This window comes from Littorina saxatilis, linkage group LG2 (genome assembly GCF_037325665.1).
Source record: "Littorina saxatilis isolate snail1 linkage group LG2, US_GU_Lsax_2.0, whole genome shotgun sequence".
NCBI classification, from domain to species: Eukaryota; Metazoa; Mollusca; class Gastropoda; order Littorinimorpha; family Littorinidae; genus Littorina; species Littorina saxatilis.
The window spans coordinates 89,511,878-89,533,977 of NC_090246.1; the positions used below are offsets into that span (position 1 = coordinate 89,511,878).

A 22,100-nucleotide genomic window follows, 5' to 3' on the forward strand; every position below is an offset into this window, starting at 1 on the left:
ATCGCCAAACCCGCTCTGCAATTATTCCCCACAGAAGTGTTTGTCGCACACTTGAGTTAATCTCCGTAAGTTTGGATCGAGATTTCTTGAAGAGTGCACGGCTGTAATGAAATAATGTCACAGAGAGGAGGACAGGCCAGATGTCGATGTGCCTGAAAGACTAGAGGGTCCCAGACCCAGGAGGACTTTTGGCAGTGCTGTGAGACCTTCATAAAAGCGTTATGTGTCATATATAGATATAGATTATGTTCTCCGTAAATTCGCGTCGGTACCCGGCAGAAAATGCACTCAAGTGAAAGTTCTTGTTACCTCAATGCTGACGGTACGCATGATAAAGTATCAACAACAACAACAACAACAACAACAACAACAACAACAACGACAACGACGACGACGACGACGAACGAACGAACGAACGAACGAACGAACGAACGAACGAACGAACGAACGAACGAACGAACGAACGAACGAACGAACAAAAGACAGGCAGACAGAAAGAGTATAACATTTGTTTTCATAGTAATAATATGATGATGCACATTCCACAGACTGGACTTTTAAACACTTGCACCTCTAATACACAAATTCACACAGTAATAACCATACAATACCTAACACCGGCACGGTTGGCCTAGTGGTAAGGCGTCCGCCCCGTGACTCGATCGGGAGGTCATGGGTTCGAACCCCGCCCGGGTCATACCCAAGACTTTAAAATTGGCAATCTATAGTGGCTGCTCCGCCTGGCGTCTGGCATTATGGGGTTAGTGCTAGGACCGGTTGGTCCGGTGTCAGAATAATGTGACTGGGTGAGACATGAAGCCTGTGCTGCGACTTCTGTCTTGTGTGTGGCGCACGTTATATGTCAAAGCAGCACCGCCCTGATATGGCCCTTCGTGGTCGGCTGGGCGTTAAGCAAACAAACAAACAAACAAAACAATACCTAACACGATAGTAAGCACCACACACAGTGGCAATTACACTACTACCCCGGGCATTCACCTCAGCAAGTCAGTACAGTCACTCTGCCTCGCATCGCTGTCTCTTCTGCTTCTCTTCATCTTCCTATCGTCCGCCAGACACTGTGTGAATGAGATACAACTAACTTCGTTTGACCTCTAAAACCAGTATACCTTTCCAGCAGATGGCTATATCTGTTAGTTCACACTGTGTGAATGAGATACACCAACTTCTGTTGACCTCTGTAACAGTATACCTTTGCAGCAGATGCAGTTACATGTTAGTTCAAGTTAAGTGTGAAAAAATACAACTAACTTCTTTTGACCTCGGTACCAGAATACCTTTCCAGCAGATGGATACGCGTTAGTTCAAGTTAAGTGTGAAAAAATACTTCATCTGCTATACAAAAAGTACGGCGGAGAAACAGAGAAATGCCATGAAGGCATGAGGAAGATCTACATCGTGATAGCTGTTGTAAATGTTTATCCTATAGCTCGCATTTTAATACAAACAAACAAACCAAACTGGTACCACACAGCCAGCTATATGTATAGTATTCTCTCTATATATATATTCATAGCTACCAGTACGTTACCCCAAACGTCTAACACCCTAACTGCCGCTAGCGTTTACCTTTGGAAGTTAAGATTTTCTCAGATTTTCTCTGTCAGAGTATTTTTTTTTTATTTGGTAGGGGGGGGGGGGGGGGGTCGTTTACTATACAGCTAAAAGCAGGCATGATAAACGACTGATTGATTGACTGAGGTGTAAGAAAGTGTGCGGCAAACTTTAACCAGATAGAAAAACGCTTGATATTGACATTATTCCCCCTGAAGCCTCTACACACGGTCTGCATTCAATGGACATTAATTCGCAATGAATAACGAAGTCTACTCTTCTAACCACACCGGGCACGTCCACCGGGCAAATGTCTATTGACTCCAATCACTTATGATTTATCGCCCGTGCTCCGCAAGGGGGCGTCTGTGATGAACTGACACCAACCTTAACTCGGCATCTAAGGTGAAAACGAAGTTAATTTGCTGACGGGGAGCCAAGGAGTGAGATCTGATGGTGCTTGCCGCCTCAGAAGGTCGTAACATAAACAGCTTCCAAACAAGACAGGAATCTATATATCTTTTTAAGTAACGATATGTATTTTAGTGCAGCTATGGCATTTTTTGGGTATGGCGGCTGGTTTTTGTGTGCTGTGTCTGTGTTTTTGTCTGTCTGTCTGTCTGTCCCTTTCTCTGTCTGTCTCGCTCCTCATCTCCCTCCCCTCCCGTATTTTCGTGTATGTGTGGGCGTGTGCGTGTGCGTGTGCGTGCGTGCGTGCGTGTGTGTGTGTGCCTGTGTGCGTGCGTGCATGCGTACGTACGCGTGTGTGTGTGTGTGTGTGTGTTTGTGTGTTTGTGTGTGTGTGTTTGTGTATATGCGTGTGTGCGTGCGTGTGTGTGTGTGTGTGTGTGTGTGTGTGTATGTGCGTGTGTGTGCGTGTATGTGCGTGTGTGCGTTCGTGCGTGAGTTCTTGCTTCCAGAATGTCTGTTACAGTTAAAGCATGTGACGCCATTACACAGTTTAATGTTGCAGCCAACATCAGAGAAACTAGCATCAGAACCACATGGTGGAGAAACAATCGTCATATCAATACTGAATGAGCAACCTACTTACGGCAACGGCAACGCCAAAAAGCCACAATCCTAGCAATCAATGCCATCGATCAGAACAGCAATAAATCTCATCAATAAGATATAATCAGGCCTGGAACATATCGCACTGTGTGCATTGCTGCAGGTAGCCAGGAAAACGTTGCAAAGGTGCACATAGCTGCACTCGGGCGTTAGCTGGCACCAAGCCAACGCATTATACCTATCTCCCCACATCTCTGGGAATTCAGACCGCACTACAACAAGGTACTATTGGAAGAAAGTGGTTTCGTACTTGGGGGTGGGAGGTGGAGGTGTTAAAAGAAACGGGGTGGGGGGGGGGGGGGGGGGGAGAACTGGTGAGACTGAGATGACAGGAGGTAAGGGGTTAGGCGGCTAGACGTTGTGGCTACACTCACTCAGGCTGTTTTGATGTGTTTGTTTTCTACCTGTTGTTAGTATAATTCTGACTGTCAGTCACACGTAAAGCGTGCTATTCAAGTCGTCAAACAATAACAGACAACACACACACACATTCACACACACACACACACACACACACCACACACACACACACACACACACACACACACACACACACACACACACACACACACACACACAAACAATTATAAAAAAACCAACTATTCCGTCTGAAAACAAAAACAAAAACTGGAAACCAAACAAAAGTAATCGAGCAAACAAAAAGATAAATAAACCAACGGAAAGAGAAGAACATTAAAGAGTTTGTCTCCACCCCTTCGCGAAAGCTGAAACAGCTTCTATTTTTAATATATAATGTATACCAGACAGTAGTAAGCACGGCCAATCAAGATTATGCCCACATCTTGAACCTCAAAAAGTTACATTCAGCAACCTCAGACCTGATCTGGTGCCCAGATGGAGATAAGGCGAAACGGGTATGTGACCAAGTGGAGGGTTGGTCTATACTATGTAAAAGCCCGGCCTCATCAGTCTGAGATGATGAGCCAAACTGACTTCACCAGTGGCCTGGGTCGTGCCTTTACAAGGAAAACAGTGTTCTTCGTTATTGTAAATATTCGCGGCAAATACTTCGCGTGAAACACAAATTATAGAGATGAAGCAGCAGGAACCACGACATCAACGATGACAACGACCACAACAACACCAACAACAAGGTCGACGGGAACTTACTTCAGCACCAACGGCCATCGTGGGATTAAAGAAGAGTTGGAACTCCGTTCTGCTGTGGACTTCCATACATGCAAGGTGTTTGCCACAGAAGAGAGAGAGAGAGAGAGAGAGAGAGAGAGAGAGAGAGAGAGAGAGAGAGAGAGAGAGAGAGAGAGAGAGAGAGAGAGAGAGAAAAGGAGGGAGATTGGGGGAGGGGAGGGGGCGGCAGTGTTGAACGGAGGAAAAGAGAGATAGAAGAGGTAATCTTGCCACAGTTTACAATGTTGGGACGCAAATAGCAGAAGGTGAGTAAATCCAGCAACATCCAAAATACATCCCCGTCAGCTCCTATCTCACAGAGCTGGAACTGATGTAGGCAAGTTTTGACGATAATCTTTGGTGAAGAGAATTAACCCGCTACACAGCAACATTTTATCGGCAATTCGAGACTTCAAGGTTTTGGTATGTGTAAATCATAGTTGAAGGATGGAAAAGCATGAGCGTAGGTCCGTATTAATGGAGTTAGTGGCTGTGGCTGGCTAAAGATTAAAAAAACCTGTACGGCGCTGTTATCAGCTTCTTTGAACTTTTATGTCTCACCCGCCAGGTGGTTTTTAACTCATTCCCAGAACCCCCCTCCCCTTCCTCGACCCACACACACCTATACAATGACATGTATATATATACACGCAAGGGTTAACAAACTCAGTCAAACAAATAAACACAAGAAGATCCAGACGAACGGACGGGCGAACGCCGGACGGGCGAGTGAACAAGCGGACGGACGGACGGACGGATGGTTGGACGGACAGACAGACGGACAGACAGACAGAGGAAAACTTGGGAAACTGGACAGCAGCGCACAGAATGTGATATTTTTCTGCTGCTCGCAGGCGTCTGCAGTGTCACGTTGTTTCACAAGATGCCATCTTCGCATTCCAGAAGCCGTGAGGATGAAACTGGGCATTCACATATGTGTGGGTGGATACCTGATCGAACGAAACGGGAAGGCTAGCTCCTTCCGATACTTTTTGTTAACTGCCTTTTTTGTGTGTATTTGTGTTTGCTTTTAATGATTGAGCTGATATAAATCTTTGTATCGACCTTTCTGACACTCGTGCATCAAAACCGTGACAACAAGAACAACAACAACAACAACAACAACAACAACAACAACAACAACAACAACAACAACAACAACAACAACAACAACAACAACAACAACTCAGTTACACACACAGGCAAACACTCAAGCAGATAGTTGCAGACAAACCACTGAGCAAAAATAACCCAGACAGTAACAGCTAGAGATGCCCTATCAGTCAGAGACACAGACATTGCGAAATGCCCAGGTCACATATCAGCTGGATTACTCAGAAACCCGTAAGAACTCATGGGTTGAAATGGAATGACACCACCCAGCTGTCTGAATCGATTATCTCCAACATTCGTGTGTTGGCGAAAGAAGGCTCAACACCACATGTTCAGGAAGAGTAATTGTAAGGTGACACCGACAGAATCGTAACATCTACAAAAACAGAGGGGGCGGGGTCAATGTTTCCTCCATTACAGGCGTGTCGTCACAGCAGCAACGGTAACGGCTTCACCTTGTAATGCGGCAGAACTCTAGGATTCCGGTCACAAACATACAAATCAAAACTCCGACAAGAACGGGAAAGGTTAGACAAACAAAAGATGCGTGAAAAGAAGGAGAATGTGAAGATGCTATGGGGAGAATGGAGGGCTGACAAACACAGGTGTGGTGGTAGCGGACAGGCCTGCCAGAAGAACACACGGTAGAGCACAGCCGGTAATGGCCGGTAATAAGTAGGTCACGCTCCCAGCACGTTATACACACCCCTCTGTTTTGCATACACAGTGACTATCTCCGTTTCTGTACTTACCCGCTGCACGGAGAGGGGTACCCCGTAGTCGCGGCCACCCTGTAATCGAAATCCCCAGGGTATGTCTGCCGTTGACCGCTGGAGCCATATGGTTTCCATGTTGCCCTCACTGCCCGGTCCTAACTGCCCGCAGTGTGGACCCTGAAAGAAGGAGGAGGAGCACAGTGACACACCGGGTTTTGGGGAGAACTCAAAGTTCCACTCCTACCACCACTCCTCTGCTAGCAACCCCACTAGCTACCGTAACGTTCTACTCGGCCTCTCTGGCTCTCTCTGTCTGTCTGTCAGACGCCCCTCTACGAGTGCCTCTCTCGGCTTTTCATCTTGCCGCTGCTAGGTAGGAAAAATAACGGGAGGTAAGGTGAGTGGATAGGGGAGGGGTGGCGGGGGCGAGGAGGGGAGGCGGTTTATGGTGCCTCGCTGTTGTGAATGGTTGGTCTGTTTTGCTCAGGTGGGGCTCAGGTTACTCGTTTTGAAGTACGGTTACACTGTGCTGATCAAGAGGGCATTTTCCTCGTGCTTTTACTGTGATGCAGCCTGTGTGTATCACGTGCCCCGAGGGACAAGTTGACTTCTGCCCCCCTTTTGTCGTTCAATCGGCTTCAATATATTTATTATAAGTGATCACATCGGGATCAGAATCGAAAGAAAAAAAGTGGGTAGCGCTCGCTTTCCCCAGTGAGAAAGCCGCAGCCCGAATTTTCTTGAGGGTAACCTCACAAGATGATAATCAAATTCCAACACCGTTCCAATTAACCGAGAAGTAAAGGCTGCTGACTTCTAAATTCTGGCACGACCTGTTTTATTGTGTCATTATTTAATGCTTGTTCACTTCGACTATGTTGAAGGTCATTAAAGGTAGTCGAGGGTACAAGACAAAAGATGACACGTTACACATATTCAGAACAGTGACCAAAGAGGTCGTACCCCGCTCACAATCTCTACTGAATCTCAGTATCTAGGAGTAGGCTATTTTACAGCGTACTTTAGTTTAGTTGCTCTATACCCCTTCTCCGCCGTCCAAGCACTACACCATTCCATTCTTGGATCAAAAAACAAGAAAAACTAAATACAAATTAAACGTTCCATTAGCTAACACTGATTTCGTGGGTTCTATTTATTCTGAATTTTGGCAGTATGTCTGCTTTGGCGTTCCAGTCTTGGTTAAAATAAATCTGGAAAGTTTGTAGTGGGACTTTATAAGGTTCAAATGGTGTCTGTTCTTGTATACATATATATGTAGGGCATATCCTCTCTACCATCCCAGCCTGTATCAAGAAGCAGGCACACGCGCGCTCCCCCCACAGACAGATAGCATGAAGAGAGCACCAGAGGCAGGCAGTAAGGAGAGATAGCACCCCCTCCCCCTTAACCTCCCCCTTCCCACTCCGCAGGTAGCGGCACCACCACACCCTCCACCTCCCTTTCAAAAACTTTCTCGGCTAAAATTAGGCCCCTATGTTTCCATGGAAACTGGTTCCCCCTGAGCTCTCTGGCTGAAGGCACAGCAACAGACAGACAGGTAAAGCATAGGCTCTCTACAGGTTACGGGTAAAGCAAGGAGGAGCAGGTTGTGGAGGGGGGGGGGTGAAGGGGGTTGAGGGGGGAGTTATGGGTATCGGTCGTCAACAAGGGGGCCCAGTGTACCAACACACGCCCACTCTCAACGCGTTTTCATTCCGCTGGCACGTGCACCACACAGCATAACGTTTTCACTATCTGATGTATCTGTCCGTTCTTGTTAGTGACTGAAGGCTAGTTCTGCCTGTGACGGGGTAAAGATCTCATTTTTACTGCCTGGGTCCAGCTTTTGTATTCGATATAAACGGCCCCAGACTGAAATGTTGCTTCCCTGCAAATTAATGTTGTTAAATGCTAATTGCAAGTGTGTTCCATTACTAGGTTAGTATTACTGTTTTAGTGAACATTGTAATCGTTCTGGAAACCTTCTGTGAGGCGGATTGGGGCTTTAGAGAAGTATACTTAAATCTGAGGAAGAAAAGCATGTCAGTTTCTTGCAAGTAAAGGAAATTCTTGGTAATTCAATGTGGAGTTTATACGAGATCATCACGACCGAATGCGAAAGCAGGGCCGAGGCGAAAAATAAGATCATTACAACGGCAATGTTGGGTGTTTTAATCAAAAGGTAAACTTACTTACTCCGAGTGCAGTGAACTGGGAGAACTGGGTTAGATCTGACTGATGATGGGAAGTTTCTTTCTTTCTTTCTTTATTTGGTGTTTAACTTTCAACCACGAAGGTTATATCGCGACGGGAAAAGGGGGGAGATGGGATAGAGCCACTTGTTAATTGTTTCTTGTTCACAAAAGCATTAATCAAAAAATTGCTCCAGGGGCTTGCAACGTATTACAATATATGACCTTACATGATGGGAAGTACTCGTGACTGAAGATTATTTGGTACGCTTGCTGAAATACTGATGTGACTGACTCGTACTGCTACACATCTACTTGACACACTCTGACACAAATTCCCTGACGTTCTGGCACAGCTAACACAGATTTGCCGAGCTGCCGTTCTGGCACAGCTAACACAGATTTGCCGAGCTGACGTTCTGGCACAGCTAACACAGATTTGCCGAGCTGACGTTCTGGCACAGCTAACACAGATTTGCCGAGCTGACGTTCTGGCACAGCTAACACAGATTTGCCGAGCTGACGTTCTGGCACAGCTAACGGCACAGATTTGCCGAGCTGCCGTTCTGGCACAGCTAACACAGATTTGCCGAGCTGCCATTCGGGTCTCAGAATTTAGAGTGTTGGGCTATTTACAAAATAATTAGGCACTAGTAAACGGCACAAAACGAAATCATTAAGACATTCTTTAGAAGAGAGAAAGAGAGAGAGAGAGAGAGAAAGAGAGAGAGAGAGAGAGAGAGAGAGAGAGAGAAAGAGAGAGAGAGAGAGAGAGAGAGAACATGTAAGGGTAACACAGGTAAGGGTAAGGGTAACACACACACACACACACACACACACACCACCACGCCACCACACACACAGGGCGGAAGACGACTTTTAAGTAAAGTTGCTAAAAAATGAACACGAGTAGTTTCCTCTTTGATCCATTTACAATGTGTTTGCTCCCTATTTCTGTGATTTCACTCGGTCAAAACACTGGAATACCTGTTGTCAAAGTCAGCCTACCTGTGGAGTACCACTGAGCAGTAGATCAGTGTGCAGCACAGACACAGGGGAGGTAACCTGTGTCAGACGAATCTCGGTAGTGCCAAATCATAGAGAATGACATCAGCTGTTATTGCTGTTTGCCGGTGTAACAAAGCTGTCTAAACACACCTTACTCTTACACCTTCGGATCTAAAGCCGTGTTTCTGTGAAGCAAGACTGACAGAGACCATGCCATTGTGTGTGTGTGTGTGTGTGTGTGTGTGTGTGTGTGTGTGTGTGTGAATGTGTGAGTGTCTTCTTTTCGATCGCCGATCACACTTGGAGTCCAGATCTTGAGATATAATTAGTGGTCCTCTGCAGCGCAGCCACTGGCCCGTACAGCTTGTTGTGCAGGGACTCCGGCAATGGCCAGATTTCCTCTCTCAGCACCTGGTGGTTCCTGCAGTCTCTAAGGATGTGGGTCGTGTCCTGCTCTGCTTCTCCACAAGAACACATGGGAGAGGGCACAACATGCAGCTTCCCGTGGAGATGCTGGTTAAGTCTGTTGTGTCCCGTTCTCAGGCGGAAGATGACCACCTGCTGTGGTCTGGATAGCAGGTGGTAGCTGTCCTGTGGCTGGGGCGTCCTGTGCAGAGACTTAATGATGGTCTTCATCTCTGCCAGGCTCACAGGGTTGTTCTCTTGCTCATCTTCTGCACCCAGCTTTGCCATCCTGTCCGCCTCTTCGTTTCCTTGTACACCACAGTGGGAGGGGATCCATTGCAGTACTGTCCTCAGGCTCTTGATGTTGTGTAGAGCGTGTTCCAGCTGAGGCAGTTTGCTACTGGTCATTGCTTGTAGTACTGACAGAGCGTCAGTCAGGAAGACCACCTGGTTGTCATGGTTGACTCTGTCGTTGATGGTGTATGCTGCATGGATCAGCGCTTGTACCTCAGCTCTGTAGTTTGTACAGTGGAGGCCTGTTGGTATAGCCTCTGCTTGCCTCTCTCCACTGGGGTACTGGACATACACCCCCGCTCCTCCATTTTTGACGGCCTCTGTGGCTGACCCATCAGTATACACCCGTATCCATGCTTCTTGGGGGTACCTTTCTTCAAGCATGGCAAGAGTCAGGGCTTTTTTCGTCGCATTGCTCTGCTCATCCTTTGTTGTGAGGTAGGGGACACTGGTCTGTATGTCCAGGTTTCCTTGTCTGTCTTCCCAGGGTGGGGCGTCAAGGGAGAAAGATGGTGGCTCCACTAGCTCTGGCATCTCTGTCTGATGTTTCTTCTGCAAAGCCCTTGCCTCCAGAGCGAAGCTTGATCTTTTCAGCCTGCCTAAGGACATCTTCTTGAGTCTGTCACTCATTGGATGGTCATTAGTGCACTGGTACTTGGTGGCTTGTACCATTGTTTTGCAGTCTCGCCTTTTGCTCAGTGGAGGAATGCCAGTCACCTGTTCCATCTTCTGTATGGGTGTTGATTTCATTGCGCCCGTGATGATTCTCAGCGCTTGGTTCTGTACTTTGTCTAGGGCCTGCTGGTGTGTCTTGGCTGCTGTTGCCCAAGAGCTTGATCCGTACTCGAGGTGCGGTCGTACAGTCCCCTGGTAGACTGTTTTCAGGATCTTCTCGTTTGCACCCCAGTGTGATCCTGCCAGCTTCCGCATGATGTTTAGTTTTCTCCTGGCCTTTCCCTCTGCATTCATGATGTGTTATTTCCAGGTCATGCGCTTGTCATAGGTGACCCCCAGGTATGTTTGCTGGTCTTCAAATTTCAGGGGGGTGTCCCCCAAGGTCAGTTTGCCAGGTGTCGATTTGGCAGAGAGTGTGAAGAGAGTGGCAGTGGTCTTCTCCCTGTTGATGGTCACACACCAGTCTTCCGCCCACGCTGCAACCTTTTGTAGGGCAAGTTGCATCCTGTAGGTTGCTGTGGTTGCATACTCTTCCGAGCACCAGAGAACAAGGTCATCAGCATACAGTGCCGCTTGGACTCCTTTGGTCAACTCTGGTACCAGGTCGTTAATGAAGAGTATGAATAGCGTGGGGGAGAGTACTCCTCCCTGTGGAACTCCTTGGCGTAGTAGCACCTTTCGGTCACAGTGACCGTCCACCAGCACTCTGGCCTTTCGGTTGTGCAGGTACGACTTGGTCCACTGGTACATGTTGCCTTTGACGCCGGAACGTAGGAGCTTCACAAGGAGTCCATCTTTCCAGACCTTGTCGAAGGCCTTCTGCAGGTCAATGAAGGTGGCCAGGGTGACCTTCTGGGCCTGGTAAGCATCCTCTATGACCTGGCTAAGGTGTGTTGTCTGGTCCTCCGTACTTCTGTGCTGTCGGAAGCCGGCTTGTTCTGGGACGATGATGCTTTCTGATTGTGTGTGTGTGTGTGTGTGTGTGTGTGTGTGTGTGTGTGTGCGTGTGTGTGTGTGTTTCTGTGTGTGTTTGTCTGTGTGTGAGTGTGTGTCTGTATGTGTGTACGTGCGTGTGTGCGTGCGTGTGTGTGCGTACGTGTGTATGCGTGTGCGTGTGTGTGTGTGTGTGTGTGTGAGTATGTGTGTCTGTGTCTGTGGTACGATCGAATGGAAGATACAGCAGACTGGACAGACTCACCGACGTTGTAATCATCCACAAGACGTAGTAACAAAACAGATTTTCCAGATCGTGAAAAGTCATTTCAGTATCAGCGAAAATCTGTCAATACATACATTTCGGTTGCAGTTAAACAAAGGTACTAAACAACGAAAACTAAAGCCAGTCAAGATGATATCTAGAAAGAATGTAATAACAGGTCACATCGAGATCGATAACAGAACTGCGGGAGGTAGAGATCAAAGAAAAGTGTTAACTGATCATCGCCTCTTCAGGCCAAGAGGTCGCCATAGTTATCAGTCAGTCTAACACTGACCTGTCAGGTCGCGTCACCTTGAGTCGCTCATTTTCACTTTACTATACCGTGGACCATCCCCTCCCATTGAAGAAAAAGAGAGAAAAAAAATTTAAAAAATAAAAAACAGAACACATAACAAAGCACACAGACACAAAGACACTGACACACACAGACACACAGCCCTAGCTGGATCATGCCGTATTTGCTTTCTTTTTGCAACTCTTCGGTCCGGCCCTGGACTCCCTCCATTCTAATTTACACTTTTATGTAGGTCTTAAATAAAAGGGGGTTCAACTCTTTATTGCACGCTGAATTGTCATTAACTGAATTACCTTTCTTGTTTTTATATTTAGTCAAGTTTTGACTAAATATTTTAACATCGAGGGGGAATCGAAACGAGGGTCGTGGTGTATGTGCGTGCGTGTGTGTGTGTGTGTGTGCGTGTGTGTCTGTGTGTGTGTGTAGAGCGATTCAGACTAAACTACTGGACCGATCTTTATGAAATTTGACATGAGAGTTCCTGGGTATGAAATCCCCGAACGTTGTTTTCATTTTTTCAATAAATGTCTTTGATGACGTCATATCCGGCTTTTCGTGAAAGTTGAGGCGGCACTGTCACGCCCTCATTTTTCAACCAAATTGGTTGAAATTTTGGTCAAGTAATCTTCGACGAAGCCCGGACTTCGGTATTGCATTTCAGCTTGGTGGCTTAAAAATTAATTAATGACTTTGGTCATTAAAAATCTGAAAATTGTAAAAAAAAATAAAAATTTATAAAACGATCCAAATTTACGTTTATCTTATTCTCCATCATTTGCTGATTCCAAAAACATATAAATATGTTATATTCGGATTAAAAACAAGCTCTGAAAATTAAATATATAAAAATTATTATCAAAATTAAATTGTCGAAATCAATTTAAAAACACTTTCATCTTATTCCTTGTCGGTTCCTGATTCCAAAAACATATAGATATGATATGTTTGGATTAAAAACACGCTCAGAAAGTTAAAACAAAGAGAGGTACAGAAAAGCGTGCTATCCTTCTTAGCGCAACTACTACCCCGCTCTTCTTGTCAATTTCACTGCCTTTGCCATGAGCGGTGGACTGACGATGCTACGAGTATACGGTCTTGCTGAAAAATGGCATTGCGTTCACGGTTTCATTCTGTGAGTTCGACAGCTACTTGACTAAATATTGTATTTTCGCCTTACGCGACTTGTTTGATTCTGTCATGGACTGATTCCCGGTCAGTTAACCCATTGATCCATCACTAAAATCCTTTTGTATCCCCTGACTGTGTTCCTTGCGTTTTATACCTACTTGCCGACCTACCTTCCTGCCCATCGACCTACCTACCTACCCACCCACCTACCTATACCCATTCACCTACCTAACTACTTACCCGGCTACCCGAGTGATTCACGACATCGATATTTCAAGTCCAACGACAGATTCACAACAGAATGTATTTTATACAGTAGATTAATCTATCAGCGAACACATCGGTTACGCTAAATTGTGTCATTCTAACGCGTGAAACAATAAATTCAGTGAATGCGGATGTCTTCTTTATACTACTATGCAGTTTGGCGCTTTATAGCTAAAGTTATATCGTCTGCACGTTGCACGATTCACCGGCCTTGCATACAGGCCAGATGTTACACAGAATGAATGGCTGTTGTAGATGTGTCTCTTTATTTAGAAGCACAGCTTTTATATGGACTACTAATAATGTACACCTGTAGTACAGCCTGGTTAAACGCGGCCCATTTTGAAAAACCCGCCTCACCCCCCCCCCCCCCCCCCTTCCCGCCCCTATTTAGGACTTTTTGTTAATTTCTGTTTCTGTCCTTAGCCTCTGTCAATTTACCTCCATTTTAAGACTCCCTCTCTTCTAGGATCTGATTTTTGAAGGTCGTGAAAGGGGCGTTCTACCGTCAGTATAGCCTTGCTGATGTCGACACACACACAACTACACCACAGGCTGTTGCAGACACTTTCACCCGAGTGACTGACGCAGCGGATGTAACACGTCGCGGTCGATTGAGCAGCGTACTTACAGGTGTTTCACAGCGTACTTACAGGTGTATCACAGCGTACTTACCGGTGTATCACAGCGTACTTACAGGTGTATCACAGCGTACTTACAGGTGTATCACAGCGTACTTACAGGTGTATCACAGCGTACTTACAGGTGTATCACAGCGTACTTACAGGTGTATCACAGCGTACTTACAGGTGTTTCACAGCGGTGTACTTACAGGTGTTTCACAGTGTATTTTACAGGTGTTTCATAGCGTACTCATTATAGCTGTTTCACGGCCTTTGTGCCTTAAAGTGTTTTAGGTGCGTTTAAAATACAAATGGTTCTTTCTTGAAAATACAAACACCTGTTTTTTTCAAGTGTCCCGATTTTCACAGCAGTTCGACCCTTTGGGTAAGACTCGAGTGTCCTTACAAGAGGAAGGGGGGGAGGAGAAGGAGGTGGAAGAAGAGGAGGAGGAAGAGGAGGAGGAGCAGCAGCAGCAGCAGCAGCATACAGCAGCAACAACAACAGCAACAACTGTTTGCGGCGATCCAAATGAAACAACCGAACATTATTTATTAAACTGCACTTTGCATGCAGATGCTCGTCTGACACCAATCAATTCGTTGCCTGTTCACTTCAGACGCGTGGAAATATTATTAAAAGGTAGCGAGCAATATTCTGTTCGTAATAACATATTGATATTTGAGTCTGTCCAATCGTTTATTGTTAAATCTGGTCGACTGATTTGATGGATGTGTTCACGCATTGATAGTGTATATGTGTGTGGGCAGGCGTATGTGTACCTCCACACTGCCTCTCTCTGTGTTATCGTATTTGATTACATAAGCAGCGTATAAGTATTGATTATTATCGTTTGTCTCGTATTTTATATGTTAACGAAGTACTGCCTTCCATAAAAACATGTTACATTTACTTGAATTTACATGTTGCATGTCTTAGACTTGATGCTCTCTTCCTATGCGCTTTCGTCCTAGTCTCTCCTTGTGGTTGTTAGTACTTTCTTCCCCCTCCCCCTCCCTTTTCTTTTTTATCTTCTGTAGATTCTTTTGTTCCTATTTAGCTCCCCATCCCCATTCTTTCAATTTGTTCTCCTGGTTTATTGTTGTTACGTCCACCATTACGAAAATGTGTGTAATTTAGTATTGTTCTGGTCACGTGATATAAGCATTTGCTTGAGTGCGTGTCCTAGCTGTGTGTTTCGAAATGTTCATGCGAAGAAATTCTGAATAAAATTTTGTTTAAACCAACAGCAACAACACTAGCCGTGCTATCGTTCGCATATATGTTAACTGATAGTACGTTAATTTAAAACGTTTCTTGTGTACATTAACATCTGATTTTAAAAGCACAACTAAGGCTTTCTAGATCATTCTAGTGTTCCCTGTCAATGTATTCCGTATGGTGTGATGACATGCATGCAACTGCCCTACAAACAGAGACAGTGCGTGTTGACAACTGCCCTACAAACAGAGACAGTGCGTGTTGACAACTGCCCTACAAACAGAGACAGTGCGTGTTGACAACTGCCCTACAAACAGAGACAGTGCGTGTTGACAACTGCCCTACAAACAGAGACAGTGCGTGTTGACAACTGCCCTACAAACAGAGACAGTGCGTGTTGACAACTGCCCTACAAACAGAGACAGTGCGTGTTGACAACTGCCCTACAAACAGAGACAGTGCGTGTTGACAACTGCCCTACAAACAGAGACAGTGCGTGTTGACAACTGCCCTACAAACAGAGACAGTGCGTGTTGACAACTGCCCTACAAACAGAGACAGTGCGTGTTGACAACTGCCCTACAAACAGAGACAGTGCGTGTTGACAACTGCCCTACAAACAGAGACAGTGCGTGTTGACAACTGCCCTACAAACAGAGACAGTGCGTGTTGACAACTGCCCTACAAACAGAGACAGTGCGTGTTGACAACTGCCCTACAAACAGAGACAGTGCGTGTTGACAACTGCCCTACAAACAGAGACAGTGCGTGTTGACAACTGCCCTACAAACAGAGACAGTGCGTGTTGACAACTGCCCTACAAACAGAGACAGTGCGTGTTGACAACTGCCCTACAAACAGAGACAGTGCGTGTTGACAACTGCCCTACAAACAGAGACAGTGCGTGTTGACAACTGCCCTACAAACAGAGACAGTGCGTGTTGACAACTGCCCTACAAACAGAGACAGTGCGTGTTGACAACTGCCCTACAAACAGAGACAGTGCGTGTTGACAACTGCCCTACAAACAGAGACAGTGCGTGTTGACAACTGCCCTACAAACAGAGACAGTGCGTGTTGACAACTGCCCTACAAACAGAGACAGTGCGTGTTGACAACTGCCCTACAAACAGAGACAGTGCGTGTTGACAACTGCCCACGGAGATTGTTTTGCTACACCCGCGGCCTCTCTGTATGATTAGATCATAAATTATACATAAAGGGCCTGCGCTGGCTTTACATATCTTTTGAATAAATATTTCATCGACTGCTCATTCAGACTGAGTATGTGTTTGCACACGGAGCAAGATTCCCGATTAACGCGTATTCCAGAGGATTACACTTTCAGCAAAATCCGTTCCCAGTTTTTAAACAAGAAGATATACATACATGTATTCTTTTATTTGTATGACAGGTATAGTTGTACTAAGTAGCATGATTTAAAAAAACAACTGCAACGAGTGTGCGGCATGCACGAATAAAAAAACCCACTATGGTCTATTGTGTCTGTACAGCCATACACCATATCATATATCTAGCTGAAGATGTGACAAGACCAAATCATCCGCTTGTGGGGCTTTTGCTAACTTAACTTTTACTCTGATTTTAATTTTGAACCTGCTCAGTCGTTTTAATTGTTTGACTATTTATTTTTGTATCGGTTTCCCCTCTCTGGGTTGCAGTGTGATTTCAGCTCACCCTCTATTGTTGACGATGTCCGGAAATACCGTTGTCGCGTTTGTGTGGGTTGTGAAAGAGTAAATACTCAGTCTTGCTTTTATTGAGGCAAACTTTCCCATTGGCATTATTGACTAGTCACTAGCGAAGAGTGTGTCTGAACATAGACCATTTATCCTGGACCGCCAACTAGCTCTCTCTCCGCTCTTTCTCTCTATTACGAGGTAGCGGCCTCTCGCATTTAGGAACCTACGCTTACAAGCCTTTCAGAAATCAGGGGGACGTGATATCCGGTGTCAATTGTAAACATGGACGAAGTTGCCGAGGTAAGTTCTGAAAATGCTAAAATAAACTCAGCAAAAGTGCATCAGTATGGAACATGTTTTTCGATGAGTTTTGCCGTTAAGTTTAGTTTGGAGTTTTGGAAAATCCAGTTCATTTTCACCTCCCATTGTCACAAATAACTGGAGCGTGCTTTCTTTTCACTGTCTTCGAATCGCTCGCCTTTCAAACCGGACGCGACGCGCCCCTGAAAGTCGAGAGTCGTACTTAAAACCGCCTCGAAGGGTCACGTGACGTGACGAGTTGGCGGTCCAGGCTATTTTGGTCTATGGTCTGAAATACGTGGACAAGGAGCACGTGTAGACGGGTTGCTTCAATAAAGGCAAGAGTTTTCACTCTTTCACAACCCATACAAACACGACAGAGTTAGTGCACGTGCCCGTCGTTGTGCTCGGTCGGACAGATCAGCACGAAAGACAAATAGAGTCCTCTCAACATCCATGTCAGTCAATGCAGACCACAATGTATCGCTGAAATATTTACCACAGTGTAGAGTTGTACAATTCAACACCATGAGTACATTATTATTCACAGTGACCTTTGCAGACGTGGGCTTACAACCTCTTTTGAAGTGTGTTGTAAATCAGATCAACTAGTGGTTCACAACCTCTCGAGGACTTCCTCGTGCGACGAATCGCAGCTGAGCTGTTAGCAAAAAAACTTGGTTGTCCTTTCAAGCCGAGTTCGAAAGCGTTAAAATTTCACAAACTGAACTCAGTTATATGTAAATACTACGCGGAGTTGTAGTACATTAATAAAATAATTTGAACAAGTACTTTGGGTTTTAGTACATGCGCGTGTTATAGTTGTGATACTGTAAGCGAATTTTGAGTTCTGTAGAAGTGTTATAATCCAGTCCAAAGATTCTCTAATCACGCAAAACTATGGATAATAGATACAATTTTTTAACCTTTTACTGTAACCCCAGCAGGACTAACATAGTGACCACCTCCATTCCCGTCCGACCACCATCACCCTCCCCACCCCCGTTCCCACACCGATCCACGAACTGTATGATTCAAGTTAATATCTAATATTAAATCCATCAGCATAACCGGCCCTTACCCTTACAAGGTTTGTTCTGCAGGCCAGTAAAGGTTTACCTGGTCAGGTCGCTCCACTTCGATCGTTGGTTTGTTATGCTCGATGTTGCGTGGAGACCGAAAACTCATTAATACGGAACCGATACAAGGATGACGTCGTTTTTCAGTCTCGTCTAAGACCGTGCCGTCGTAACACCTCTTCTGCCCCCTCCCCCCCCCCCCCCCCTTCTCACCCTACCCACACACGCCATTCCTCTGGAAAGACGAACTGCATTCTCATCAAAAGGAATGTTGTGCTAGCAGTCTGATACAAGAAAAATGAAGTCATCGTTGTCTCGGTTCCGTACTGAGTAAGTGGTCGTTTCCCCCGCAACGTCCAAATTAACATCCTCTTGTGTCTTGATGGCCAATACGGCACAATGTCATGCATTTGCTACGTCAACATATTTCATCCCATAGAATTGTAACACTTAAGGGGACATGAGGCGAACAGAACGGGGCAGACTGGGGGTAGGGGGCGGGAGGCAAGCTATTTAGACGGCAGGGAGATATGTTTACGGCGATGCTTTCGTTGTAGTTTCACGAGTTTTCGGACGAAAGAAGATTAACCGGAAATTGATATCCGGTTTTCACACGACGCGGTGATGTGCGCGCGCGCGCGCGTGTGTGTGTGTGTGTGTGTTTGTGTCCGTGTGCGCGCCACGTGCGTGCGGGCATATTTTAGTGTGCGTGCATGTGTCAGTATTTTTGTGAGTGTGAGTGTGTGAGTGTGTATGTGAATGTGTATGTCTGATTTATTGTGTGTGTGTGTGTGTGTGCAGCCGATGTATGTGTGTGTGTGAGTGTGTGTGTGTGTGTGTGCCAGTGAGTGAGTGAGTGAGTGAGTGTGTGTGTGTGTGCGTGCGTTTGTGTGAGTTTGTGCGTGCGTGCGTACGTACGTGAGTGACTCGATGCTAATCGACTTTAGAACTATTCCTTTAATATGTTTAATTTTCCACAAAGTCTGTCTTGCTTTTCTCTGACACGATATCGGTGCTCAGGTGTGACAACAACACCACTGACACCAACACCAACACCAACAACAACGTCACAACGTCACAAGACCACAGATGACCAACAGACAATCAGACAATCAGTAAACAAAATATCGCACATCCAGCGTTCTCGTCACAAACGATTGCACATTTTTACTAGCCATACGCCAGACCCGTATATGTTCACTTCAAAACGAACCGTGAAAATAATGGTCAGCCTGTAGAAATCTGTGTGTGATGACCGTTACCGTTCAGTGATTTGCACTGACAAAAAAAAAAAAAAAAAAAAAAAAAAAAAAACCTCCTACCTTTGCCATGGGGCCTCGCATGACCCGAGTTCGGTGCATCGTGGACCAAAAGAACGTGGGAGTTAAATCTGCACCGGAGGCACAATCAGTAATTATCCGAACTCCAGAAGTAAAGATGCGTTACAAATTTCCATTTCCTTAGTTTGACCCTTCACACTCCCGTTTCACAAGCAGACGATGTTAGCAGTTCACTCAATCACCACAGCTGCACATTCATCTGACACGCTCATTTCCTAGGGATGATCTCAGAGCAGACGACAAAATGACACACACAGACAGAAGCAGACGACACCACGTCATGCGTATTTTTTGAACGTGATCCAAGGGAGAGAAGCTCGTAAGCCGGTCGTTTTCCTTTTCGGATTGTCCGCGTTTACCGATCTTTTTTTTTCTTTCTTTATTTGATGTTCAACGTCGTTTTCAACCGTTCAAGGTTATATCGCGACGGAGGGAAGGGGGGTGATGGGATAGAGCCACTTGTCAATTGTTTCTTGTTCACAAAAGCACTAATCAAAAATTTGCTCCAGGGGCTTGCAACGTAGTACAATATATGACCTTACTGGGAGAATGCAAGTTTCCAGTACAAAGGACTTAATATTTCTTACATACTGCTTGACTAAAATCTTTACAAATATTGACTATATTCTATACAAGAAACACTTAACAAGGGTAAAAGGAGAAACAGAATCCGTTAGTCGCCTCTTACGACATGCTGGGGAGCATCGGGTAAATTCTTTCTCGTCCCAACCAATATGGAATTCCCCCTAACCCGCGGGGGGCGTTTACTGATCCAGCTTAGCACACGGCTGGTAATCAAGCATGGTCGATCGCTTTGTTTACCTTTGATCGAGCGGCCGGGCCGAGGAAAATGCACTTGTTTGCAACAACAAGACGCTCAGAGGGGAAAAAGTAGGTTTTGTCGAGACTTGGTCAAGTGTTTTAATTAGCCACAGTGATCCGTGCAAGATTACGCCCATGGCCAAACTGACAGGGGAGGGTCATGACCCGAGAAACGCTCCATTACCCCTTGCACTTCCCCTATCTGACGGTGAACCCGATCAAAAACCGATTTGTAGGCTTGCGTGGGTTATGAATCAGTTTCTCAGTGTTTACCTGTGTGTAATTTATCTTGTCATCGCGTCACTGATCTCAGCGTGAAACGAAGTTGGGGTGATTCAAGCCGGCTGTGGTTCCCAGCTTATGGAGGTAAAGGTTCGGTTTGTGCATTATTGACCGCAAAAAAATGTTGCAGATATCATAAGACATAAATCAATCAATCAATCAAGCAATCAAATCTCAGTTCCATGCCAGTGAAGGCCAAGACTAACTCATTTTCTGCTTTGAACCGAAACCTCAATGAAATACATACTTTATTTTCCGTAACCGGGGCCCGGTAGCTCAGATGGTAGAGCACTGGACTTGTGATCGGAAGGTCGCAGGTTCGAATTCGGGCCGGGACGGACACGGGTCAACTTTATGTGCAGACCCAGAGACGGAAGCCATGTCCCACCCCCGTGTCATCACAATGGCACGTAAAAGACCTTGGTAATTCTGCCATAAGTGCAGGTGGCTGAATACACCTAAACACGCAGACACCTGGGTAGCGCGACTCCGTTGCTGCTAGCTTTCCACTGGGAAGAAGCGACCCGAATTTCCCAGCGATGGGACAATAAAGTAATGGAAATGAAATGAAAAAAATGAAAAATGAAGACTCGACGTTTCTCGTTCAAACCTTAGCAATTAAGAAGCACCTGCAATCACCTCACACACGATAAATCATCCACCCTGAACTGATAATCCACCCCCCCTAACAAAATCAGGTTAAAATAAGAACAAAGAACAAGAACAAATACTTTATTGTCAGTCTGTCTTTACAGTCAAAACAGAATTGTGCCTGGTATCAGTATAACCCTCCCCCACCCCCCCCCCCCCCCCGAAAGCTGCCTAAATGGCGGGGTAAAAACGGTCCGACATACACGTACAAGCCATGGGAGTTTCAGCCCATGACGGAGAAGACGAAGAAGTACAAACAAATATGTTGAGGATGACCATGACTTGCAAATCAGTGTATGTACATACCTTCTTCATCTTTCTGTCCAAACTCCTTGTCAGTATATCCTTGTGTGCCATTGACATCTTCTGATCACCACCACTAACACCGTTCACTTCTGCCGGCATCTCGCTCACCCACAGTCACAGTGTAACTTGTAATCCACAGCAAAGTGTCAACACTGGACGAGAAGAATTATCCTCACCAGCCTTCCACAAAAAACAATTGTCTGTTAATACTTTCAACTGAATGAGAAGCAATTTTAAACTTGGCTGATTATGCTGATTAATCAATGTCTCAAGTGCTATTGCAGTAGGGTCTGTGTCGCGCTGGAAGCTGCCTTCCAATGCCGTTGCAGGTCAGCAGTTTCAACTTCAACAAAAGACTTCTGAGTTTTTAGCACTGTTGTTTACAACGAAACACCGACATGTGACGATGCGATTGACTTATTTTCTTATCATCACATCACTAAGGCTCAAACTACTCGTCTCTTAGTTCTTAAAATACACGACAAAAATCAATTTAACTCTTTTTCACCACACTGACACAGTTGTTCAGATATTGATGAGGGAAAAAAATCAATGATCGTGCTCACTTCGCTGAAACACTGAGCGCTGTTCGTCTTAGCTGTTCACACTGATCTCAAGCACTTGCACTTAACCAGGCTATGGTAGATTAATTTGGTCACACTTGT

At 45.6% G+C, this 22,100-nt stretch overlaps 1 protein-coding gene across 7 annotated transcripts in view; it reads right to left on the reverse strand.

The window, feature by feature from the left end:
- Nucleotides 1-21,682, reverse strand: part of LOC138960092 (LIM domain-binding protein 3-like) — an 83,789-nt gene extending 62,107 nt beyond the window's left edge. For 2 of the 7 annotated variants that reach the window (XM_070331833.1, XM_070331832.1), the window contains exons 1-2: nucleotides 21,436-21,600; nucleotides 5,664-5,804 (exon numbers count right to left, since the gene is read on the reverse strand). In XM_070331833.1, coding sequence (XP_070187934.1) covers nucleotides 5,664-5,804; nucleotides 21,436-21,534 — 240 coding nt within the window. In that variant the 5' untranslated portion in view covers nucleotides 21,535-21,600. Of the gene's footprint in view, nucleotides 1-5,663; nucleotides 5,805-19,356; nucleotides 19,535-21,435 lie in introns of those variants that run through there. The other 5 variants (XM_070331838.1, XM_070331836.1, XM_070331837.1 and 2 more) reach the window with 5 other exon arrangements.
- Between the last annotated feature and the right edge of the window lie 418 nt (nucleotides 21,683-22,100).